Below are 25,410 nucleotides of genomic sequence, written 5' to 3' on the forward strand. Positions count from 1 at the left end.
GAGACTCTAACAAATAATGTAGTACTACGGGGGTGGATCCCGCTCATCCGGCCCTTAAAAGCCGGATGCCGCTCATTGGGTTGTTCTCGTAGGGCCCTAGTACTGGTAACGGCAGTGGTTCTTGCAATGGAATAAGTAGCACAAGGTCTCTCTCTGTCCAACACATGAGCAATTTCCTCAATCAAATGTTTGAATTAGCATATGAAGGTGAATCTTGATTTAGTTTTTTGTATAATTTTAAAGAAATGGATAATGATACCTTAAAGAAATATTGTATGGAGCTAAATGTCAAAAAGAGATCTAGATGGTATCCAGTTATTTAATGAAATACCGTCTTGCATGAAAATTTTCCCCGATTCCTCGCCATCGTAGAGGTAGATTTAATAGCATGTTTCCCAAATTGCCCTTAGAATTTTTTAATACTGCCAGTTTCCATTGCCACTGGGGATAGAAGTTTTTCAAAACTCAACTTAATTAAAAATTATCTCCGATCTACGATGTCTCAGAAAAACCTATGTAGTCTAGCACTAATATCCATTGAACATAATTTATAGACTAATCAGAACGAATTCGCGTCTTTAAAATCCAGAAGAGATTTTTTTTAAAACATAGTTTATAAAATCTTATAATAATGACAATTTTTGTATTATATTTCTTTAACATAAAAGGAAAGTGGAACTATAAGAAGAAAAGACAATTTATAAGAAACAATTATTTTATTCGCCTCTACGAGTTTACAAAAGAAAAACATCAATTTGATAAATACCTTGATTAATGTCTTATCTTATAGCCTAGTAAGATACAGCTTGTTGTAATAAAATATATATGTATAAATTTCCATACATGTAAAAAGGTTTACTAATTTAAAATATATACGTTTCATATGAATTGCATTGTTTTTGAAGCTATCACAAATATTTCCAAAATCACATCGTCCCTTGGTTATGTATTTTTTTTTCACAATAATATACGTACCAAACTGTAATTAATAAATATAATTTTCGAATAGGCAACATTTTTTTTATATCGAGCAGTGTCCGACCACTTTCTTGTCACTCGATGACTAGTCATAATAAAATATATACATAATCATAACTTGTGCTGAATGTATTTAGATATAATATTAAATAAAACAGATTACGAGATCACCTTTTTTAAAAACATGTTTATAACTGCATGGGGTAACTGTTTTCGTTAATATTCATTCAGCAAATGGTTTCCACGTTTTTAAAATTTTACTAAACTCAATTTAAATTAAACTATACAATATAATAAAATACACCTTTCAGAAAACGTCAATTAACTACATATATAACCTTACCAGAACCTTCGAAAACCGTCTATTGCAATGGCACCGGCTACATACTATGTACATACAAACGATCTTCAGTACGGCTAAAATGACTAATTATTTAAACGCTCTGTACCAATCCCCGTACTAATATCACATAATATCTGTACTGCTCGTAGATAATACAAATTAACAATGAAATTATACTAATTCAACTAATGGAAATGAGATATCGTGGTCAATTAGAAAAAAACTAGTAATATTGAATCCTAAGACATCTGTCACATCGTAATATAAAACCGCATTAATAAATGGAATATTCAAAAACCATAAAAATACATTGTTATAGGTTACAATCTTAGAAGCTAAAAATATATAATATAAATATCCCTGTATAAAAAATTCGAATGGATTTTTAATAATCGATTAAAATTGTGATATATATATAATTAAAAATATTTTTTTAGGAATGATCAGTCTGTGTAGAAATCTGAAAGTGTATTAATTGAGTCATAGAGCTTGTGAAAAACAATTTACATCTAGTTATTAAACATAAGATTTCAATAAGTTGTGACTAATATGGCTTACAACTTTGAACTCTACTAAATGTGTGATTTTTCAACATATGTTTCAGCTGCTGTCAAACACTTGTGATACTCGCATTTATGTTTCAAATCAAAATGATTAAATTTTGTCATAAAGTCAATAAAAAGATAAATAAGACTTTCGAAAGACGCTACAGAGATATAAAATAGTATTGTCGTTTAAAAAAAGCCAGTATAAATCCCGAAACAATTGACAATTATAACAGTTAATAATGAAAGTTAAACTCTTATACACGAGATAAGTCATAATAATCAAGGTCGCAAAAATGCTTTGAAAAATGGTATTTATGTTTTTGCATAGAAGGATACATTTTGATCAGTGTTTATCAGTATTATAAATAAATGTTACTTCAAATTATAAATTGAAAATGTCACAAGCTCTATTCATAACGCATTATATGTGATATTTTTTTATATAACTATTGAGCAATAATATATAAAACGATTATACTAGAAAAGTTTGCAGATTAATTATAATTGGTATTTTACATAAATGTAATTGAAATCGTCACAACTAAAAGACATAATGTATTATTCGTACATTAACATTAAAACATAGCATACAAGTTGCCGCACATAGCATAAGATATATGATTGAATATTCTTTAAAGCAAAAACCTATACATGTATAAAATATTAAGATCATTCTCTAAATTATAACCCTCCCTTTATCCACATTTTCTTGGATTTACGTAATTTAAAAAAATTAAAATTAATCAATCGATACATAACTCCTTTATGTCATAGGACATTGGATATTGTGTAATCTCAAAGATTAAAATAATTCAATAATCTACCAAAAAACCTACTCTACTCTCCATCGAAAAAATTTAAATTGGAAGATTGAATCCGCCTTCAAAAATATTTTGTATTAACATATGGCAATATTATATATTGAGTAATAATATTTATTATAAAACGTACAGGGCTAAAAACAATTTCGTATTTACTAATATCTCTATGATATTCTTTATTTATTCATAAAGAAATATTTTTACATACGAAACCATTATATTGATAATATTCATCCTCATACATTTTTTTAATTAAATGAGACATGAAGCACTTCTTAATAATTTATCAAATTAGAGCTTGACTCTTGTCATATGTTTGATCATCATTTATAATATGCATCAATAAATAATTTATTTTTATCAAATATATATGCGTATGCAGTAAAATAATTTTTTTTAAACCCAATATATCAAACTACATCTATTACATTATCGATTACGATATACATTTATATAATTTTAGTTTTAGATATCCAAAATGTGTGTAAAAATATTACATTTATTTTTTAATTAAATTATTATTATTATCATTATATTACAACACCATTATTTATGCGATCAAATTCAATTTTGCAATTTTTTGTGATGTTTTCAATTGTACTTAAGTTTTGCGTTATTTTTACCGTGTTTTAATTGCGCATCGATTGTGTGCACAAATCACAACCGAACTATAAGTTTTGTTCATCGTTTTATTTTAAAAAATAAGTACAGTAATACAATAGATAAATCACCTATTTTTAAAATTTAGATTCAGAATGATCGACGGAAGACAGAGTGGTTTAGAAAAGTTATCTTTGGCAAAGCACATAATCAATGTCCGCCTTATTTGGAATGAAGTGGAATTGTTAAAAAAAAAATACATACATACAAATATCAGATTATTTCGTATTTCCATTGAATATTATTAATTTAACTAAAAATATATTTAATATGAAATCAGAAGAATTAAGTTGAGCAAAATATGGAAAAAATATTTTTTAAGGACAAATTTCATTGACTATCCCTGCTTTTGTAGATAAGTTTCTCACATCAGTGAAATTATAAAATACCTAGTGCATAATTTATGTATGCAGTCTAACAACGAAATACATTTATTTAATTAAAACATACAATCGTTGACGGAGCTTAATCTAAAAATCGAATAAAACCTTAGGAACAAAATTATCGACCTACGCACACGCCTATTATCATAATACGCCACAAAATACGCAATCACCCGACAAATCAGAATCGTAATTAGGAATAATAAAAACAATATTTTTTATCACAGAAATTTGATATATAAATATATAAATATTAATTTGGTATGGGTGCGTGTAGCTCTTCGGAAACCATACTTTTTGTTTTAATCATGTTTACGGCTGGCGGTGTATGGTCGGAAAAAGATACGGAGCATTACACGGAGCCGCTAGAATCGCCCGGAAAGTGCAGTGCGTTATCGCCGCTGCAGCTCGGTGTCGGCGACGATGGAGGATCGAGAGACGCTCGACTCGCCGAGCTGAAGCTGCTCGAACTTAAATCTTCCTGTTCAGTATCGAACGATCGGTTCCCACCTGGAAAGATAAACACAAATTTGAACAACCGCCAAAACGCACACACAACATATTTCTAAGATCATTTACACTACGTTAATAAACAAAATAAAAAAAATAAACTAAAAAAACTAATAAAAAATAAAAATAATAAAATATCAACTTACAATATTAAATCAGCAACTTTGCATTTAGGATATAGAGAGACATATATAAGGATTGAAAATAAATACATTCATTTTGGGTTTTTTATAACTTTATTTCTTTTTTTATAACTTCTTTCAGCTACATTAAGGTCCAGCTACAAAATGCAGCTCATTTTTTAAATTTTTATTTGGTTTCAGAGAGCTTGCAGTATTTTTTTTTTATTTAATTTAAATCCTAATACAATAATAAAAGAAAAAAATTGTGCTATTGTGTTTCATAATTATCAGCAGCAACTTATCAGCGTTATAAATTAAAACAATAAATACTTAAAATTAAGTCAACATCATTATTTAAACAAAACAATCTCGTAAGCCTGTTAGATGAAATTTACGATTAAAAAAAGGTATGTTAATTTCAAAATATACATAATAATAATAATAATAATAGAGGTACACATATTATTTTCTTAAGTCATTTTTTTTCCTTATTTTTGAGAGAAAAAATTAAAATATTGTACAATAATAAAATACAATCAAAAATATTCCTAATTGAATACAACTAAAAAATACATATACAAAGTTTGTTAATTATAGTTACAATTATAATAATGCCCAATTTAATTTGGTTGATAAAAACCTTAAGAACTAAACATTTTTTCAAAAAGTAGAAAGGGCGAGACAGATCCAACAAACCTTATATACATATCAGAAATTAAATAAATAAAATAAGCTTGAAATTAATAATTTAAGTATATTATACACTAACGCAAGTAAGCAGGTAGTCATTGAAGATAGAAAAGAGATATTAACCCTATTGAACACTGCAATTCAGCAAAAATTAATGTTTGAATCTCAAATACGCGTACTACGCTAAATAAGTAAAATAATAAATCAAAAAACTAACCGGACATCCATCTACAGAATCAACAACGGGAAATGAGCAACGATTTCCAACTTCATATAAAACACACCATTTTTTTTACATACGAATTTATATTAAATAATACTCATGAAAGGCGAAACACGTAATAAATATGCATTTAAACCTCGCACATTGTCCGTATATATACATATATATATACATGTAGATCTCCATGGCACATGATCCTGTATGCAACTTCGTTATCGGTATTTCACCATTGCAATTAAAAACAAACGATTGAGTTTAACTAGCAAATAAAACAGTACATTCAGTGCCTCTTTGGTATATGTATGATTCTTAAATGTCCTAATCAAGTTGAAAGTTAAGATCCCTATAAATGAGCTTTCCAATAAGAATTTACTTTTTATGCTGTCCAATATACCTAGTCAGTATTAATATTTTAGTTAATGTTAGTGAAATAAAAAGATAAAATTTAGGGTTCTAACATCAGTCCGTTCTGCAATTTTAGGCATGTATATTTACGCTCTTTTTATATTATTGCATTATATAACAAAATAAATATTATTGATATAATTTATATTTCAATGTTGTAAAAGTTATCAATTCTCAGAAAATAGTTTATTGCTATTCATTGTTATTGTAAAATTTCAATGCAAAAACGTAAGCTATAAATATTGATATAACAATTGTTACCACTGCTGATTTTGCATAACAGACAGAGTATAGACAAAACAAACTATACCCATACTAAATTATAAAATGTAGCAACTATTATCGTATTTTTTTTACCTATCACAAGTATCAAAAATCTACAGATGTACTAAATAAGGCTTCTTTTATTTATATAAATAATTATATCAACAACGAAAATTAGGCAAGTGGCAAAAATACAAAATGTCACACCCGAACCCTTATGAAATAATTTTCCATAGATCTATATTATCTCATTGCCAAATTTTTAATTTTAAGACTAAACGTATACAAGAAAATCTTTGATACGACGTACATTAAATCTAAACATATAATTTTTATTACATTAAAACACGTCAAAAGATCTAAAAAAAATAAGCCAAACTTAAAAATGTAAAAGCAGTTCATTTTTAATTTAACAACTAACAATATAAATATTAATCCCCAATTTATTGCTATCACAATGGTACAGATCATCGAAATTCAGTACAAAATTTAAATCAAATTAAACAACAACAAAAAACACCTGGCAACGAACATTGCATATTTTTCATAAAATAATCAAGTAGTCCAAAAATACCAAGAAATTTAAGTCGTGTCAGAGTTTGGACAACGTGCGAGTTAGGCTGGTAAAAAATACCAAAATAGTGATATATTAAAATTTCAACATGAAACAATATTTACAACAACAAAACGTCAATTTTTACATTTATATAATAATAACTATTATCATTTTCAAAATAAAATCTCATTATACACATTACAAAATAAGGAGATCAAAAAAAACATTTTCACAATTTCGCCTACAAAAAAAATTAATCCGCCAACAACGTAATGAACACATTCAAAACAACGGTATGAACACACCGACATCATGATTAAGAACGGCATTCTAAAGTTTCATCATAAAATATAGATTTTTTTTATTTTCATTATACAATCTCTAAAAACACATTGTAAAGCCATTTCATTTTTTTATAATATATTTTTCACAACTTTAATTCTATGTATTTATCTTTTCAAATGTGACAACACTAAGAAAAAATCTTAATATAAGAACATTTTCAATCGGGGTCCCTAAAGTATAATGTTATTTATTTAATAACCATTGTTATTACATCGTTTTCTGACAGTATTAATGCTATATCTGCTCTGTGCCTGTTAATAAGCACAAGCGCGCTTGGCAGCAGTGAGAGAGGAGCTATATTTTGTTGTTTTAATAACACTAAAATTATCAATAATTTAAAATCAGCAATAGCATTAATTGTATTAGAAAAGCGATATAATAAACTTAATTGACACAAAATATGTAAATCAATTATTACGTATCATAATAAGAAAAACATTGTTGATAATTCCAAAATATGACATATCATTCACAAAAATATAATTTTTCTCTTTATCCAACTTTACTCTTAACTACAATTTTGTCATTCGCATAGGCCATTGTGGTTTTCATTTTATTTTTTGTCTTTATATTTGCTAAGCACAAAAAAAAATATAAAAATAAAATTCAAATAAAAACCATATTAAAAATAAATAAATAAATATTTAAAAAAAAATACATAATATTTTTGTACATAGAAAAAAGTGAAATATTCACTATCATACGAGGTACAAGTAGTAGTATTTTGAATTTAAATAATGCGACAGAAAAGTTCCTGAACTTGCCCTACAACTTTCAAAAAATGAGAGAAAATAGTTTAATGTCAAACAATATTGTGTAACAATATAATAAAAAAGAGTTATAGGAACTGTAAGGATTTTTTATGTCACATTATGTTATTTATAAGCACGTTAGCAAACTTTTTATATGAAATCAAATTACCCATGGCCGATACTTCCATCTTTAATTTTACCTGCGTTTACGTTTAGATTTTTTCTTCGACGCTTTAGAAGCTGGTATTGTTGCATTGATAGACACCAAAGGCTGAATTTCCTCAACGTCTGGCTCTTCAACGTCAGCACTCAGAACTCCGCCGGTATTATTAGAAGGCATTATTTGAGCGCAATCGTCACTGTCGCCCTGTGACGATACATTCTCATCGTCGGACGATTTCTCCATCGTACTAATCCTATTCTCCACAACCAACCCATTACATTCGCTCTCATACTTGTCAGCCTTTTTCAATATACCCAATTTGTTAAACTCTTCACTTAGCTCAGTCCTTTCGAAGGCGTCTTTTTGTACGTATACCTCCTCCTCTGTATCCAAAGAATAATGTGCGGTCTTAAAATATAAATAGTCTTCTTCGTTCACCTCATAATTGCTCGGTTCGAACTCAGGCGGTTCTTCAATATACGAATGATGTTCATCGACGAAACACAACTCGGTAGTTTCAGGCATATCGCAATTCGCCACTACAATATTACTCCTATTATATTTTGCAGATAAAACTTTAAATATATCTTCTTCTGACGAGAAGGTAACGAGGTTCGTATTATCAATCGAAACTTTCTCGTTCCAACTCATACTTGAAATCGACAACGGATCGCTTTGGACGGTGTCCATAATTTCAGTATCTGCAAACATATTAATTATCGGACTGCTAGATCTTATCATGTTGCATGATTTAGGTTTGCCTTTCTTATTTTTCTTAGTCTTACTTTTGAGATCATTAAAATTTATATTTTTCGTGACTTCAATTGGTATTTCTTTCTCAGTCTTAACTCCCTCTTTTTGCTTAGTATCCGTCAAAACTTCCCAAATCTCATCTGCAACTTTTGTGTTTAACTCGTTCAATAAGCATACTTCCAATTCTGGTTCAATACAATTTTTAACCTCTGTCTTATTATCATCAGAATGTAAATCGGAATTATTTAATTCAAACTCTGAAATATCAATAGACACAGGATCCTGCATGATATCGACAAATGGCACATCATCTTTTACACATTCCAATTCTCGATTATCAACAATATTGGCAACACTAACATCATACTTTTCGCCAGTGTTCTCCAATATATCCTCATATTGATAAGCAGTGATATGTATGTCTTGTTCGCATTCAATATTTCCCACAACTTCGTTGTTACAAAATTGAATTTCATTCGATGCCATCGAAAATTCAGCAAGTAAAGAATTTGGTTCTTCCTTGACTTCTCTTTTTGCAAGCGATTCAACTTTGACATCCTTTTGCAACTGAATTTTATCTTCTTTAGAGCGTTTTGATTTTTTCTTACTCTCGCGTACTGCAGGAACAGGATTCTTAACGATACTGGTTGTTTCTAATTTTTCATCAATTTTGTGTATTTCATCTTTTGTATGAATTTCAACCGTTTTGTGTATTTCTTCAGTTTTAGGTATTTCGGCAATTTTGAACTTCTCGTCAGATTCGGGTGGCAAAACCATGGATTCCTCGCTCCCCATTGACACGGTCAGGCTGGATTGCTTCTGTGACAATTTAGCAGGTATTACGACATTATCAGTCAAAGATGCAGCCGGTACTGTGGAAATAGAAGTATTTTCAGCTGGTACACTCACATGCTGTGCCGGTAATAAGGTGCGCGAAGAGAGGGGGCGCGTGGGCGGCGTAGAGGGTGCTGGTAACGACCTCGGGGCTCGCACGACAGGTCTGAAGAGAGCCTCGTCTTCGTTTGAAAGTATATAAGAGTCGCCTTCGCTAGGCGGAGACGGGCTGCTCGACGAAGCGCCGCTGACCACGGTACCCAACGGGTTGACAATTCGGTGTACGTGTGGAGCCCTAAACTCTTCTTCCTTGGTCCAGCCTCCCATTGCCCATTCACAACCTGGACAGAAGAATAACCCAAAGGCACATCAGTACTACTGCTCAAAAATTTACTACACTTTCTACAATATATTATATATTAAATGTGTGAAAAAAAATAAGACATAGAAGGAAAAAAATAGCTATGTTGTACCAAAATAAATAAATGATCAATCATATTGTACAAGAATTCATTCGGACGGATATTTTGCAAAAAAAAACGATTAAAGAAAGTTAGTAAATAATTAATGCCTTTGGCTCATTCTCGCCCAACACCACAATCAGACAAAAATAAAAAAAAACATTTGTGTGTATAAAATAATTTACTTGCAATAAACTTCATACAAACTCTTCAACAACACTTTTTCTTTCACCCATTCGTACAACCTAAAACCATATCAATCAAAAGTTCATAATAAAGGTTATAAAAACCAGAGTAGGATAAAGAAAATCAGTTACATTCACTTACCTCGTGTTAAAGTGATTTATAAAATTAAAAATACGGAAAAGGGAAAACCGGTCAAAATTAAAAATAATATACTGACCCTGTTCAGTGTCTCTCATCGCTTCTGCCAAGTCTTCTTTCAACCTAACTTCTCCTTCCCTATGACCGTCGTCTCCTTCTTTTCCTACGATGCCGTCTCGTACTTTCCTGTATGCGTCAGACAGCCGAGGAGAATGCTCCAGTGAACCTAATGAAAAAGATAAAATTAAAAACAATATTATGAATACTTTTACATAAAAAAATTACTTATACACACTAGCAGATCCTGACTCGATCAAAACCGGAACAATCGGACGAGATCCTGGCATGTTCACCGGATTTGATCGAGTCACGGTGGGACCTGTCCCGACTTCCACGGCGTCTGAATCCAACAAAGATAAGGACGTACTAAAAATGAAATAGAATATTATTCAAATAATTACCAAATCTAAATCATAAGTTTATAATAAATTATATTTATTTACCCGCTGGCGGCATTGTAAGTCTTAAAAACGAACTGCGGGCCCATCCAGAGTCTTCTATGAGGACCGGCGTGTGTCATAATTTCTACTTGACTGAGCCAACGATCATCGGAATCTAAGAAGTTCTTATCGCAGGCATTCTATAAATAATATAAGATTAAAAAAAACTCTAAAGAATATAAAATATATTTTGAATACCTTTGACAAACTCATCGGTTTTATCAAGATATGATATGATGGTAATGGAGCTATAATATCCTGAGCTGATAAAGAACGTACGAGAGGCCACTGAGCCTTTGCTTCCACTTCCACTTCTATAGATGTATCATCGCACACTTTTTCTTTGGGAACGCCTATAAAAACTTCATTAATAAATTTTAATTCAAAACAATTAATTTGAATGACAACATTAATAATACCTGATACATGTTTAGGATGTATGTAATATTGAATCAGGTTTCCATGTCCGGACATGACGTATAAAGCTTGAGTAGCCGGTGGAGAAGGTAAGCCACGAGTGCGTGTAACTCCCATAGCGACTCTTCCAATACCTCCCCATCTAGCACACACGACCAAGGGTAGTTGTCCTTCTTCTGATACTGATGACAAACGTTGACGACCTAAGACCAGACAAATTATCAACGAGATCTAAGGATACTAAAATTAAAATAGCGTATAATTACAGACCTGCGCTGTTTCTGGTGATAGTGTGCGTTGGCAATGATGGAGCTGCCCCGCAAGCGGGTGCAGGTCTCAATTGAGCCAAAGGATGTATGGTACTAGGCGCCGGAAAAGGTGGAAGTCTCGGATTTGGATAGTACGCTCCGTTGATGATGTTCTCTCCGACCTAATCGCCATTGAAAATATTTAATATAAGAATGTTTTTAACTGAAAGATAATATAATCGATATACTGACGGGACTATTAGATCTGCCGTCGACTGCTAAACCAGCTGAACGGTGGAATCTCGACAAACGGTTGACGACATGAGGAGAAGCATGAGTTCGTACACCAACTGCGCCTCCGTATGGTGTAATCGGAAAAACGTGAGTGGTGCCTCTCAAAGTGCTGACGGCGACCCATCGACAGTCAAAAGAGATGGTTATATCCTTAAAAAAGAAACAATAATTTATTTATTTGGATGTGTATAATCACTCAGTGCACAATATCTTCATTATCTGTATGCTAAGTGTAATATAACTGATGTTTTTATAATAGAAAAAGTTAAGAGAAGATTTCTTAGATTCCTTTATATGATATACAAATATTTTCCATTTCTATTTCCCACAAAATTCCTGCAGTGTGTTCTGAGTTACAAATCACTCGACTCGAGTCTACATGTTTAAATGAATAAGCACTACAAGATAGTAACGGTAAGGATTTCACATATCCTGGAGATTCTAAAAGAAACTCCCGTTTTTAAGTGCCAACCAATTACCAGCGCTCATGTTCTAAAGAATTTAAATAACCATTTACAAGTATGCGAGTATTATACGCGCATATATCTGACTTTTACATAAGTCGTGTTTATGTTATTATTGTTTCTATATTTTTATATTTAAGTTATTTTTATTACTATTATTTATTTTTTAATAATATATTTATAAGGTTTGTATCATTATTACTATTTCTATATTTTTAATATATGTTTGTATAAATACTTTTATATTTATAATTGTTTTCATGTGCAATACACAACTATTCTGCATAAATATATATATTTAAATAAGAGATAAAATACGAACTTGCACTTTGGCAGTAGTGTCTCCTCTGTGTAAAATGTACAGATGGTGTACTGAAGCCAAATTCGGCCCACTCGGATGCGGGTGTATTCTAAACACGTGAAAATCATGGCCTCTCTTATCAGCTGTTATTATAATCATGCCGCTAGCGTCAAATTTCAATGCGACAATCGGCTCAGAGTGAGCGATAAAGTGAGCTATTACTGAATCGTTAATAGTTGAAGATATCTCGTCATTCGAATCGGAGCTATCTTCGTCGTTCAATTTCCAGTTCTGAAATCACAAACGAGATATTGATGGAATATTTTTCAACTATGTTAAATTTATTTAGTATTACTTCTAAATCTATTATAGTAACGACTCCCGATTGCAGCTGTTCGGTGTTGGGCGGCGAAGGGGATTGCGATAACACTCCAGAGCGAGTTCCTCCTAGACTGCTGGCTACACTTTCGCCGAGTCCTCTCAGACCTTTCCCCAAAGATTTGGCTGCGTGTAAAACTGTCGCTGTATAACTAGCTACTCCCTCCCCTAAAAATTATGAATGAATCAAATTAGCATACAATAAACGAGCAAATTGTGATTGGTAGTTTTTTAATAACAAACCTTCACATCCCCCGCTACTCTTTTTCGTCGATGAAAGGCGTCGTTCCGCATAAGCCAGCCATCTATCGCCCAACGAAAGCGGATTGGTCGGAGTCAAACCACCCAATGGACACGGACTGGGATAACAAGTCGTCACTGTCAATCGATCTTCTAGCTTGCAAGCATCAAAAACAGCCAAACGTTCCGCAAATGACACAACAATCGATCTCTTGTTTGCTACCACATCCAATATAGGATTTTTGAACTTGATACTTTTGACCTATAATAAAAAATTACGATAATTAGAACAAACAATAGGCGATTAAAAATCTCCACCATGAATAGGTCATTACCTGATCCCCTCCAGTGAGAGAGATGAAACTCAATGAGCAATACGGTGCTGCTGGTCCAGTGGAATCGCATAATGCTATCAACGGTCGTTTCTGAGAATAAAAGTCACCGTAGGATGGCGTAGGTAAGACTTTTAAGACTCTCACGGACCCTTGCCGCCACGATAATGCCTCCTGCGCTTCTCCTCCGGGTTGGATGACCCACACTTGGATCCCCGATCCGTATCCAATGATGAGCAATAGCGGTTGTAAGTCTCCATCACCGTCTGAATCTGATTTAGGCTCGTTCAGATCGGCATTTTCGAATCTCGCCCATTGTATTACGTCTTTAGGGTCTACGCTAGGACTGCTGGTGAGAGTTACATCGTTAATGAACCCAGAGACGGTGTCCATAAGAGTGCGGTCGCAGGGAGGTTGAGGCGGTACAATCAAGGGCCCGCCAGTCCGTGACCGTCTTGGAGATTCGGCAGACATTGTTGATGGTTAAAGTCTGAAAAATTAAAAATTAAACAATTAGAAAATGACCAAAATACTATTATATATTTCTTAATGTCTTTTAAATAGAATACGTGGTATTATTTAAAATTATAATTACAGTGCCAGATTTTTTATGACATCACTGTTGAAAAGTTTCTGAAGTTCATATGTAAGGCAATGAAAAAAAACATAAGACGTTGCTAATGGCGATTATATGCAACTCACACCTGTAATGCAGTCAGTGAAGGTCAACTGCATGCAAAGCGTGTCAGCGAGCATTATGCAATTATAAAACTAACTTTCACAACAAAAAAGGACATTTAAAAATCAATACATGATATTTATTTAAAATGTAATGATTTCTCACTTATTTTATGAGCAAGAAATACATTCAAAAGGCTAATTAAAACTAAGATAAGGTTGTATAAACAAGCTAGTATTATCTACTGCGTAATGTTTGCTTATTAATAAGTAAATCTATGAAACGATTGATAGAAACAATGTTATTATTATTCATATGAATTAATTTCTTGGCTTAATGTGCAGAAATTAACCTTGTATGATCGTTAATCATTTATACGCTAAAGATAGCTTTCGCATTATTTTCAGTGTATTATTTTAATATATTAATCATTAAAAGAGCAGTAATTTGCTCATCTGGCAAATAAAATATTCTTTAATATTGCAATAAAATAAATTTGATGAGATATTTTATTCATACAAATAAAATACATAAAAAATTATTAATGAGTCTTTCAATGATAAAATAAGATAATACGTTATTTATGACACATAATAAAATCAATATGTATTATATATAAATGGTTCGGTGATTTTTCAGGACAGGATTATTCTAGACTAAAAATATTTTTAATATTTTATTAAAAAAATAGTTATGGTTAACATTTGGATTGTTGAATTTTTAACTACTGAGTTCAATTTAACAGTCAGCTTAAATTAAATCCAATGAATTAATATTTTTACTTTTTACTACGTCCTAATTACATTTTTCCGTTATTGAAAACATCATCTTTATCTAAATTCGTTCAAAGGGATCTCTATAAAACATAATAGTAGTGACATGTAATAAAATGAATACCTTGTGTAACTTCAAAACACTTTTTTTCTATTGTCTTGCCTAAATAGCCTATTTCCATTAATTACTACATAGTTTTATGTTACTTATTATGAAATTCATTTTTCATTATTTTATTATCTCAAGTAAAATATAACAAGCTTAGCAATAAGCAAAATGTAGAATTATAAAATGAATAGTTGAGTGTGATGTATTTCAAATATATCAATGAAAATGTGAAATGTGTTATGATGAAAATTACTACACCAGTAACAAAATGATATTATTAGTTCTTAAAACATACATTTAACTTGAAATAATAAAATAATTCGTTGAGTGTCTTTTTAAGCACAAAAACACATTTGTTTCTTCAACTGTAAAAAATGCTTTCATTGCGAGTTAAATTGGCCCTCTTTATGATATGTGTTAATCCTTCCATCCAATTATAGATAGATGAGTGGTTCAGTTGATGAACACCTGAACCATACCTTTAGCTTTCGAATAGTATTCTTATCAATATAATCCCTACTTTGACTAATTACTCCTCAAATATGATTTTCCAAAATTATTTCCCGGATTGATTTTCAGAACACATTCTCGTAACAATAGATCGTATTTTTTCAACAAATGTACTAAATTCTAATAAAATCTCTTGTTTTCAGTAGATTTGGGCATGACCTTTCTAAATTATTAGTTCTTAAAACTTAATTATTTTTAATTTCATTACATATCACTACTATGTTTTATGATCTAGACAAAAATGCCACTTTGCTCGAAATTATCATATTTATTACATCATAATACATGTAATAAAAAAAACTTTGGGAACATATTTGGGAATGACTTTGCACAATCAGAGGGTAAAAATTTAGCCCTCACTGAATATGTGTACACAGCAATTTTTATTATTAATCACATCCGAAATTTGCCATTCATTTTCATAAAGGCCGCGCCGCCAAAAAGTCTTAATCAATCTTTATTTAACATTTAGTTGTCTATTTTTATAGACGTCAACTAGATAAAAGTGTGATAAAAATAATCAAAATACCAACAATGGATATTTTGAAAGATTGATAAAGACTTTTTTCACAAAGTAAAAATATTGATTCATTGGATTTAATTCAAGTTGGTTGCTACATTGAACTCCGTAGTTTAAAATTCAACATTCCAAATGTTTACCTTAATATATTTTTTTAAATATAATATTAAAAATATTTTTTTGTCCGGAATAATCTACGTCTTTAATAATCAGTGTCCGAAAAATTCTTGCCTGGAATAATCCTGTCTGGAAAAATTCGAGCACTGTATATGTATATATATATAATATATATACTTCAATAGCGAGATTAAACTTCTTAATCTATAGGTCTTTAAATCATAATATTTTAAAACCCTAAAAATTAACACATACGTTCCATTCATGCGTTGTCACGTAATAACGAAATTTTTGTGGTCGGTCATCGAGAGTTTAAAATAATGTAACACAAGCTTATAAAAATATTGTGCGAACATAATAGATTTTTTTCTAAAGATGGCAATGTATACATTTATAATTTCACCTTTTGGCAAAAACATAGAAATATATATACAATGGTGCCTTGACTTACGAGTTTAATTCGTTCCATGACGGAGCTCGTATGTCAAATTTACTTTCCCCATTGAAATTAATTGAAATGCCATTTATTTATTGATTGGTAAATGAATACTACCTAAATAATTGATAAAATTTATTTTTAAAAAACGAAATATGTTTTTTTGCTCATATATCGAGACATCCCTCGTATATTGAGTCAAATTTTTAAAAAATAATTTGTAGTCAAGGTTCAATTTATTTAAAATTCCGCGAAAATAGCAGACAGAAATGTGTTAAGATTACTTCAAAAAATGTAATGCAAAGCAGAATTACAGGCCCTCCTTCACAACAGACATTCAGTGTCATGGAAAGATCACATAAAGAAAAAAATCGATATTATAAATATGACGTTTGTTATAATCTCTCTGTAATTCGTCATCAGATATATAAAAACTATTAAACCAACATAAAAAGTCTTGCATTAATTTATAAATTGTATGAAACTATGTAATTTGGCAGTGCTGGCAATTCAAAAATTACTAAATAATGCATAATTATGGATTTTGTAATTGCTTTTAATTTTTTTGGATGAAACACCCTGCACAATAAAATTATAATGTACTTAGAAAGTAACATAATTACAAAGCATGCATAGAATGACTCGTCAGTGCACTTGCTTCAGAACTAGCGCCAACCAGATATACAATAAAACATAAATAATGAAATGATTTCAAATATATACAAAAACACCACACTGAATGTTACGTTACAATCTCTCTGAAACTATTTATATTATTGTCAGATATTTTTAATTATGGGAATAAACAAAGACACGTGGCTAAATCATCTTAACGTTTTACTCATCAGAACCTTCATAATATTACATTTAACAGATATAAATTATGATAAGAGACGGCGATTCTTGGGATGAACCTGCAAGGTTGAGTTTGTAGTGAGACGATTCGCCGAAGGGATAATTAAGGCAATTACTAGACGAAACTGTACGAGATCTAATTTGTCGTGTCCAGAATATTGTTTTATCACAAATTTACGCTGCATATATTGAAATAATTATTCACATTTTTATATGACACAACTTGAATTGGTAAATATTTTTATATTGAAGAGTTGAAAGTTATAACTCATATGGATAATTTGTGACACATTTGAATAAGTGTCATACGTTAGTTGTGACTAGACTGGGATCTCTGAATATTGCATTTTCTAGCTCGAATGAGCAATACTATTTTTATCTTACATTTGTAAATGTAGAAAAGATTTAGATACAGGGAATATATATGATTATCATCATTTCAATGAAAAAGAGTATGAATAGAGAAGTATAGAGTTTCAAACAGTGCATATGTTATTTATGATTTACAAGCAAAATTGTCAGATACTATTGTGTAACAAAAAGTTGTTTTCAATTTAGCAATTGTATATAAGCGTTGTAAAGTTGGTTATTATGTCTAGCATGAATAAAAAGAAAAAGATAAGGGAATAAAATCGGTTCTAGCGTGTGATATTATGATTATTGAGTTTAAATGATAAGGCTTAAAAAGAGAAAAACAATTTAGTTACAACTGGATAGGACAAAATAAGAACAAATACATGTTTCTCCATACACCTTCTAACGGGTATGGATAAAAATATAATTTTAGGATTTCTCCGAAAGTATTGAATACGTTTTTGATTTTACACAAATTTTGGTCAAATAAAAAGAGCATTGCTTCTCATACTAATTTAAAAACAGTAAATTTTAAGAATGTTATTTCGTTTACCTAATAATAATATAATAAAAATACACTTCTCTATGGATGGTATTATTGTAGGCGAATGTTTTGGACCATACGAACGATGCACAAAGACAAATGGTCATATAATGTAAAAATACGATTATAATACATGTCCATTATTGTTTACTTATCTAATTCTTTCATTGTTTGAGAGATCATCATATTTATCTAAGATTATAAAAAAGAAGCAATAATTGAAGGCTCGTCAATATTCATATGCAGAAAAGATTAACAAGAAATGAAAAATTATACTAGATTAGATCTAACGAAAGACCTTGGCCAATATATCTTTTAACCTTCAAATTGTCGATGTTATTTATACTATTCGACCGTATGATACATTTGGCAGATTTTTATTTTCTTGACTCTCGACTATTCAAGTTCGACTAAAACAATAAAAATCGAATTATTCGACCGATAAGCGTTTATGTCTAAAAGACGAGGAGACGAAAATATTTAAAAGAAAATCGATTTAAATTTTTTTACCTACGCACCAGTATATTGATATAAGGCGATGACTAATCGAATGACGCAAACGAGGTTTGCCCCATGGCTACGTCGGGGGGCGCACGCTCTCCGGTCGGGACGCCGCCCCTCGAATCGCGCGCAAACTGCGCACAAAGCCTTGCGAAAAGCTAGCAGCGTAAACACGACCGAACAATGAAAATGTAAATACGTCACTGCGCATCTGTGTGTGTGCGCGAGCGAAAAACATAAACACGCACGTCGATGGCCAGGATCGAGGCTTTTTTGGCCAAAATATAGCAAGTCGAAACAACGAATAAGCAAAACTACGGCAAAGGCGCAGAAATAGAAACAAAGAACTGTCACTGTCGACGATTGGGGGAGCGCGATCGAAGCGCCGTCGGGTCGGATTATGGTCTCACCTGTCGCATTCTGAGGCGAAGGCCAATGGGGGCGCGGGGCGGAGGCCCCGACAACACGGATCAGCTGAGCGCGCGTCGACCGCTCCGCGTATGTGTATGTGTATGTGTGTGCGAGTGTGTTTGTGTGTAGGAGTGTGTGCGTTCGCGAGCGAGATGCTGTCGTTCACGCTGCTGTTGGCCGCCCTGGTCGCTACGACGGGGGCGACCCGGGGGCGGCGCCCCAACGCGCTCCTGATCCTAGTCGACGACCTGCGCGCCCCGCTCGGAGAGCCCCCAGTGCGCACTCCCCACTGCGCCGCTCTAGCAGCGCAGGGGCTCACGTTCGAGAACGCTTATGCGCAGGTCCGATACGCACTTCGTCCAATTGCTCGATATCTGATATTTAAAAATTAATAAAACTAGCAAACGTAGACAGTCAAATATTTTAAATGTTGCGCTGTTGTCAAATTTTTATTTTATATTTTTTTATTATAATTGTTTCTTTGCGTATTATGGTCAACATTTAGAGTGTTAAGATTTTAGATGTCAAACGTCATTCTTACATTAGCGGCCATCTTTAATAATCTGACATCTGTTATTTATTTGGATAATTTTCATAGATAGTGCGAGATCTTCAGATTGCAAAGTACGTCTGAATTTAATATTGGATTAAAACATATAATCATCCCGTTTATATAGTGTCTTTCGAAGGTGACCCGATTTTGAAAATATCAAAGGACACTAAAAATGAAAAGGCCACCTCGGAAATTTTGATATGGATGGATGATATATTGCTGCATGACCTAAAAAGCAATGTCATCGCGGAATAGTCTTGTTCAAGGAGGGCAAATAATGACAAAATGAGAATGTCTGGTCTGACTTTGTCCCCCTCGAACAAAAATTTCCGAGATGGCCTTTTCATTTTTAGTCACCTTACTTTATCCTAGATATACCTACCCAGAAAATGTTATTCTTTAAAAACTTAATGATTAATATAATCATAACAAATCGAATTGGTGAACACAATCATTTAATCATTTGGGAAAATCGAAGCCACTAAAACTCTTCAATCGATAAAAGATAAAGCCACTACAGCGCAACACTGGAATCATCAGATATTGGCAGAAGGTTGTACATGATAGAGTGCAGCAGTCATCGGCCATATGCCAAATAATTATGTCAAAATAAAAATAATAATACGTAAATAAAAATATAAATGTAAATAGGTTGCTACAAAATTTTCTTTTTCGAAAAAATATTTTATTTTTAAAAATAAAAACAACGAAAAAATTAATTATAAATAACATTAAGAAACATTTAAACAAAACACAAATAAGAAATATTAATAATACTAAAAGTAAAAGATAACAGGTAGCCAACCTTTCTTTTGCTCATTCAATTTATTTAAAAATATAAAATAACAGGAAAAAGTAATAAAAAAACATTTAAAACTCTTTGTTTGAGACCATTAGCTTGAATATTTTTATACAGGCATTGGGTGAAATTAAAAAAGCACCCCTTATGGTTTACTCCCAGAAAGGCTGCTTGAAATGCATTAATTGCCCCTATTTCAAAATCTGTCATTACATATTCCGGAACCAATTTTAACTCTAGATTTCTTAATTTCTTTAAATATTTTCTGTTTTTCCAGGAAGTGTTAAGCGAACTCCGCCAAAATCACGTTATCTTCTGCAATTCCGTGCATTATATATGTAAAACAGCAATGGCACTGTTTTGAATTTGCCGTCAATATTGTGCCAATAGCCGCAAATTTAAATGTGTTGTGAGGATTAAAACCTGATTCGAATCATCACTGTCATACATCAAAAACAGTTTATTCTTGTGCGTCATTTTGTATTCATTTGGATTTACCAAATCTACCAAATTTGATTAGGAACCGTGTAAAACATGTTAATATATATTTTAGATGTCCACAGGGTAAAACAGATAGGATAAAATGATCGTAAATCATAGAAATGCAGGTGTCGGTATCAGGCGGTGAAGTTAAAAAAATTTAAAATGGTTTTCAAAGACGTGAATAATTGAGAACCAATCACATTATTTCCATAAACACACCACTAAAATTAATGTATCCCTTTTAGAGAAAGCATACTCCATTTTAACTAGACATTTTTAAAAGATTTATAGAAAATTCTGAAAAGATTTACCTGCTTGAGAATACGTAATAACATTAGATGAAAAATATGGTTTCTGAGAGAGATGTCCTTTCTAACAATGTATACCTTCTAAACCCTGTAAATATGGTTTGAAAATATATGGTTTATTTGGAGATATTGGCTATTACTCAACTTAAAAGGCCATATTCCTCAAGTAATAAACCTGCTGATGTGGTAAGGAGACTTGTCTCTCCAATTTACAACACAGACCAAAATATTACTGTTGATAATTAGTTTTCGAGTGTAAATTTAGTAAAAGACATCTTATGTGTTTCTTTAAAAAATAAGTCAAATGCCAAAGGAATTCATTCAACCAAAAAATAGGATTCAATGTATGAATTTATTTGATTTTACTAACTTTGCTACATTAACTTTATATATTCCTAAAACAAATAAAAACGTTGTTATGGTTTCAAGTTTGTATTTTGGTGACACTATATATTATATATATATTCTACTAGCTAGAAATTTTAACTTCTTACAACATCAAATCTGACATATACGTAGTTGATAAGATGTGTGAAACATATAATATAATGTTGCTTGGAATACGAAAAGTTATTTTATTTTGCACGTTAAATATTAGTGTATTAAATGCACAATTCATTTACATTGAAAATAATCAGCCTAATGAGTTGGTACAAGATCATTAATAATGATGAAGCACTTTAAAGAGAAATACTAATAGACCTTTGTAAGAAATTTAATGATTCTAGATCAACCAATATACCAACTCATAATATAAATATTCAAAATGTTTCTGTCAGTAAAAGAAAGCGTTGTATACCATGCACCAAAAAACAAAATAACGAAGGAAAAATTTAATGAGTTTATATGCTCGAAACACTTAATAGTTATTTGAGAAAAATATTACAATAGTTAGATGTAACACATATTCTGATAAAAATATTTATACATATATATCAAGGGCGGGCGGTGAAATACTTTCTTTCTCAATCGCTCGCGTGTCAAGTAACGAGAGTGAATGAGAGATAAGGGCATGCTGACAAATTATCTCACCGCCCGCGTCTGATACATATATGTTATAATAATTACTTTACTTTTTTAAATTGTTTTAATAACGTGAAAAGTATAGTACAAATAATTTTATTAAAAATATTAAATATTGTTCTTAATTTGTAAAAAAATATTTTTGTTAGTAATTCATTTTAAAATAAACACTTATAATTAAACGGTTATGTTTTTTTGTATATATGTTCCTTTCTCAGATAGATTGTACTCTATTGCAGAGTATTGCGACCATCGGATGGTTAAAATATTGAATAAATTAAGACATCTGACATTTTATAACAAATTTATTAAATATATATAAATACAGATTGTTACAAAATTACTTAAAACATTATTCAATACATAAAAATTAATTTTGTGGCCACCACTCATTAAAGCATCAAATTGTAATTACAATATATAATACGCAACAGGAATTCAAAGATTAAGAATACAAAAAGTAATTAGACATTTTTCCATAAATATGTATATAAAAGCAACGTCTTTTGAATTGATAATCAGATAAGAATTTCAAAGACAATAGACTAACAATATGGCGTCAAAATTTCCTTTCTGGCGCAATTTACGTTTAAATATAACCTTTACACACTAAATATGCTTTAATCAATAACTATCACTTGTGAGAAACTTATTAAGACATATTAGAACTTGTAGATGTGAACAGTATTGTTTTGCTTCTGATGAATTTTGCAAATATATTTTTAATATTTATAGTATTGTTTATTGAGTGCATATTAACTGTAGAATATCTATACTGACTTAATTCTAGAAAGCTTTATTAATTATCTAATATTTCTCTTTTTCAGCAAGCTTTGTGTGCGCCTAGTCGTAACTCATTATTAACCGGGAGACGACCAGATACTTTGAGACTATATGATTTTTATAACTACTGGAGAGAATTCACCGGAAACTTCACGACAATTCCACAATATTTCAAAGAAAATGGCTACAAGACATACTCTTTCGGAAAAATCTTCCATCCCGGCATCAGTTCAAACAGAACCGACGACTATCCGCTCAGCTGGTCGGAGCCTACTTATCATCCGACAACTGAATCCTATATGAATGCAAAAGTCTGCATGGATAAATTGACTGGAAAGTTATCTAGAAACTTGATATGTCCCGTTATAGTGAAGTTTCAACCTGAAAAAACATTACCGGACATCCAGATAGCAAACGCTGCTATTGAAAAATTGAAAGACTTAAACAAAGCTTCTAATGACCCATACTTTATAGCAATTGGATTTCACAAGCCACACATACCTTTAAAGTTTCCTGTTGAATATTTAGGTTCAAAAAATATTATATTTATACTTAAACTTTTATTAACTCTGATTGTTTTATTTTTCAGATTACTATCCTTTAAGTGATATTACGTTACCTAAAATGGCACAAAAACCACCGACGATGCCCACAGTAGCATGGAATCCATGGACCGATGTCAGAGCTAGAGACGATATAAGAAACTTGAACATTTCATTTCCATTTGGAATTATGCCTGACGAATGGATCTTAAAAATAAAACAGAGCTATTTTGCATCTATTACATATATTGATGATTTAATTGGCAATGTATTGAAAAATGTGGATTTGAGCAATACTATTGTAGTTCTAACTAGTGATCATGGTAAAATTAATAATTATTTTTAAATATATAATTCAGGCACGTACGGTGAGATACATTCCCTTTCGCTCGCTTGCGTGTTAAGTAATGAGAGTGAGTGAGACATAAGGGCGTACGTTACATGCGTTCCACACTGTCACTTCTGCTCACTCACTCTCGTCACATAGCATGCGAGCGAGCAAAAGGGAATGCATCTCATCGTTTGTTCCTGATATAAAAACTAAACTATTGTATGTAATATATCAATTTTAATGTTTACTTAATTTATTATGATAAATGTTTCAGGATGGTCGCTCGGTGAACATGGTCTTTGGGCAAAATACAGCAATTTTGATCTAGCGTTAAAAGTTCCTCTAATAATATATGATCCAAATCATAAGACAGATCATCCTATTAAGACTAAAGCCATTGTGGAACTCGTCGATTTATTTCCAACTTTAGCCGAATTATCCGGCATTACAAATAAATTTCCAAGATGTAAACAAAAACATGCTATTTTATGCTCCGAAGGTCGCAGTCTTGTGCCGTTAATTAAAAACTTGTCAAAGAATAAAAGTATAGGATGGAATCATGCAGCATACAGTCAATTTCCAAGACCTGGTGTATTTCCTACTATAAAGCCCAACAGTGACAAACCTAGACTGAATAAGATCAAAGTTATGGGTTATTCCATTAGAACGGAACGTTTTCGTTATACTGAATGGGTGAAATTTAATAGGAAGACATTTATGGCGAACTGGAATAAAGTGTATGGTAGAGAACTTTACGATCATGAAGTAGATGAAGAAGAGAATTTAAATCTGGCAAACAGAAATCAACTCAAGGATATTAGAGAGTATTTGAGCGAGAGGTTAAAGCGACAACAATGACTAACTTTTATTTAGTAATGAGAATGATGATAAATAACCTTTTAATCTATAACTACGTATTTACTCAAATTTATCATTTAAATATTAAATATATACGGAAATTTAGACAATAATTATGATAACAATATAATTTTGTTTAATTTTAGATCTTGTAATGTTCCTATTAAATAATGTGATATTTTTTCTATTTTGTAGAATGTTTTTTGTAAACTGAAATATTAATAATAGTATTTTAATTATATTTTTGTATGAAATTTTTAGTGCAGAATAAAAGATAGAAGCTTAAGAACAAAGCTACAAGAATAGAAGATAACTTTCAACTTTGTGAACATAATTGTTAGCAAATACTGAATATTATAAATATTTTACAAAACTTTTCATTTTACTGATTGTATTTCTTTTAGTACTAGTGGAATAATTTTTAATATTCTGATGTTGACATATTAATTGAAACAGTGTTTGGATATATAATAATTTTACGTATTAATTGTTTGTGACAATCTTCGAGAATCTAGACCATAAGGCTTTAACATAGTTTGTCTAGAATCTAGATTCTAAACAAACAATTCTCTGATTCTCCAGTTTTAATAAATGGACCACCAACATTATTAT

The 25,410-nt window shown here is 31.2% G+C and overlaps 2 protein-coding genes across 27 annotated transcripts; one reads left to right on the plus strand and one right to left on the minus strand.

Moving 5' to 3' along the window:
* Positions 1 to 697: 697 nt before the first annotated feature.
* rudhira (breast carcinoma-amplified sequence 3 protein rudhira) lies at positions 698 to 19,225 on the minus strand. 24 transcript variants are annotated; one of them, XM_088192459.1, is made up of 14 exons: positions 19,118 to 19,225; positions 13,313 to 13,799; positions 12,981 to 13,239; positions 12,715 to 12,905; positions 12,381 to 12,650; positions 11,553 to 11,744; positions 11,323 to 11,482; positions 11,055 to 11,255; positions 10,834 to 10,988; positions 10,639 to 10,775; positions 10,431 to 10,561; positions 10,215 to 10,361; positions 9,426 to 9,691; positions 3,768 to 4,243 (listed from the first exon to the last, which is right to left on the minus strand). In XM_088192459.1, exons 2-14 carry the CDS (start codon positions 13,781 to 13,783, stop codon positions 4,205 to 4,207), a joined length of 2,619 nt encoding a protein of 872 aa, XP_088048585.1. In that variant the 5' UTR covers positions 13,784 to 13,799; positions 19,118 to 19,225; the 3' UTR covers positions 3,768 to 4,204. The 24 variants fall into 24 exon arrangements, with proteins under 24 accessions (XP_088048590.1, XP_088048587.1, XP_088048591.1 ...); XM_088192460.1 differs by lacking the exon at positions 19,118 to 19,225 and adding an exon at positions 18,725 to 18,912; XM_088192458.1 differs by having other exon boundaries at positions 4,028 to 4,243; positions 10,834 to 10,997.
* Positions 19,208 to 25,171, plus strand: Ids (iduronate 2-sulfatase). Of its 3 annotated transcripts, none has more exons than XM_088192467.1 (4): positions 19,208 to 19,459; positions 23,112 to 23,595; positions 23,657 to 23,932; positions 24,215 to 25,171. In XM_088192467.1, the coding sequence occupies exons 1-4, from the start codon at positions 19,208 to 19,210 to the stop codon at positions 24,796 to 24,798; spliced, it is 1,596 nt and encodes a 531-aa protein (XP_088048593.1). In that variant the 3' UTR covers positions 24,799 to 25,171. The 3 variants fall into 3 exon arrangements, with proteins under 3 accessions (XP_088048593.1, XP_088048594.1, XP_088048595.1); XM_088192468.1 differs by having other exon boundaries at positions 19,254 to 19,742; XM_088192469.1 differs by lacking the exon at positions 19,208 to 19,459 and adding an exon at positions 19,658 to 19,807.
* The last annotated feature ends 239 nt before the right edge of the window (positions 25,172 to 25,410 follow it).

This window comes from Plectrocnemia conspersa, unplaced genomic scaffold (assembly GCF_051122295.1).
Source record: "Plectrocnemia conspersa isolate PC_06_02 unplaced genomic scaffold, ASM5112229v1 ptg000009l, whole genome shotgun sequence".
In the NCBI taxonomy this organism is placed as follows: domain Eukaryota; kingdom Metazoa; phylum Arthropoda; class Insecta; order Trichoptera; family Polycentropodidae; genus Plectrocnemia; species Plectrocnemia conspersa.

Excerpts from the sequence above, each read along its gene's own strand:
- rudhira (XM_088192441.1), bottom strand. The coding sequence starts at position 13,783 with ATGTCTGCCGAATCTCCAAGACGGTCACGGACTGGCGGGCCCTTGATT. Across the intron at positions 10,562-10,638 it reads ACTTACAATGCCGCCAGCGG|TACGTCCTTATCTTTGTTGG; the intron begins GTAAATAAATAT and ends TTTCATTTTTAG. Across the intron at positions 9,692-10,214 it reads GATGAGAGACACTGAACAGG|GTTGTGAATGGGCAATGGGA; the intron begins GTCAGTATATTA and ends TCTTCTGTCCAG.
- Ids (XM_088192467.1), top strand. The coding sequence starts at position 19,208 with ATGTGTATGTGTATGTGTGTGCGAGTGTGTTTGTGTGTAGGAGTGTGT. Across the intron at positions 19,460-23,111 it reads TCGAGAACGCTTATGCGCAG|CAAGCTTTGTGTGCGCCTAG; the intron begins GTCCGATACGCA and ends TCTCTTTTTCAG. Across the intron at positions 23,933-24,214 it reads AGTTCTAACTAGTGATCATG|GATGGTCGCTCGGTGAACAT; the intron begins GTAAAATTAATA and ends TAAATGTTTCAG.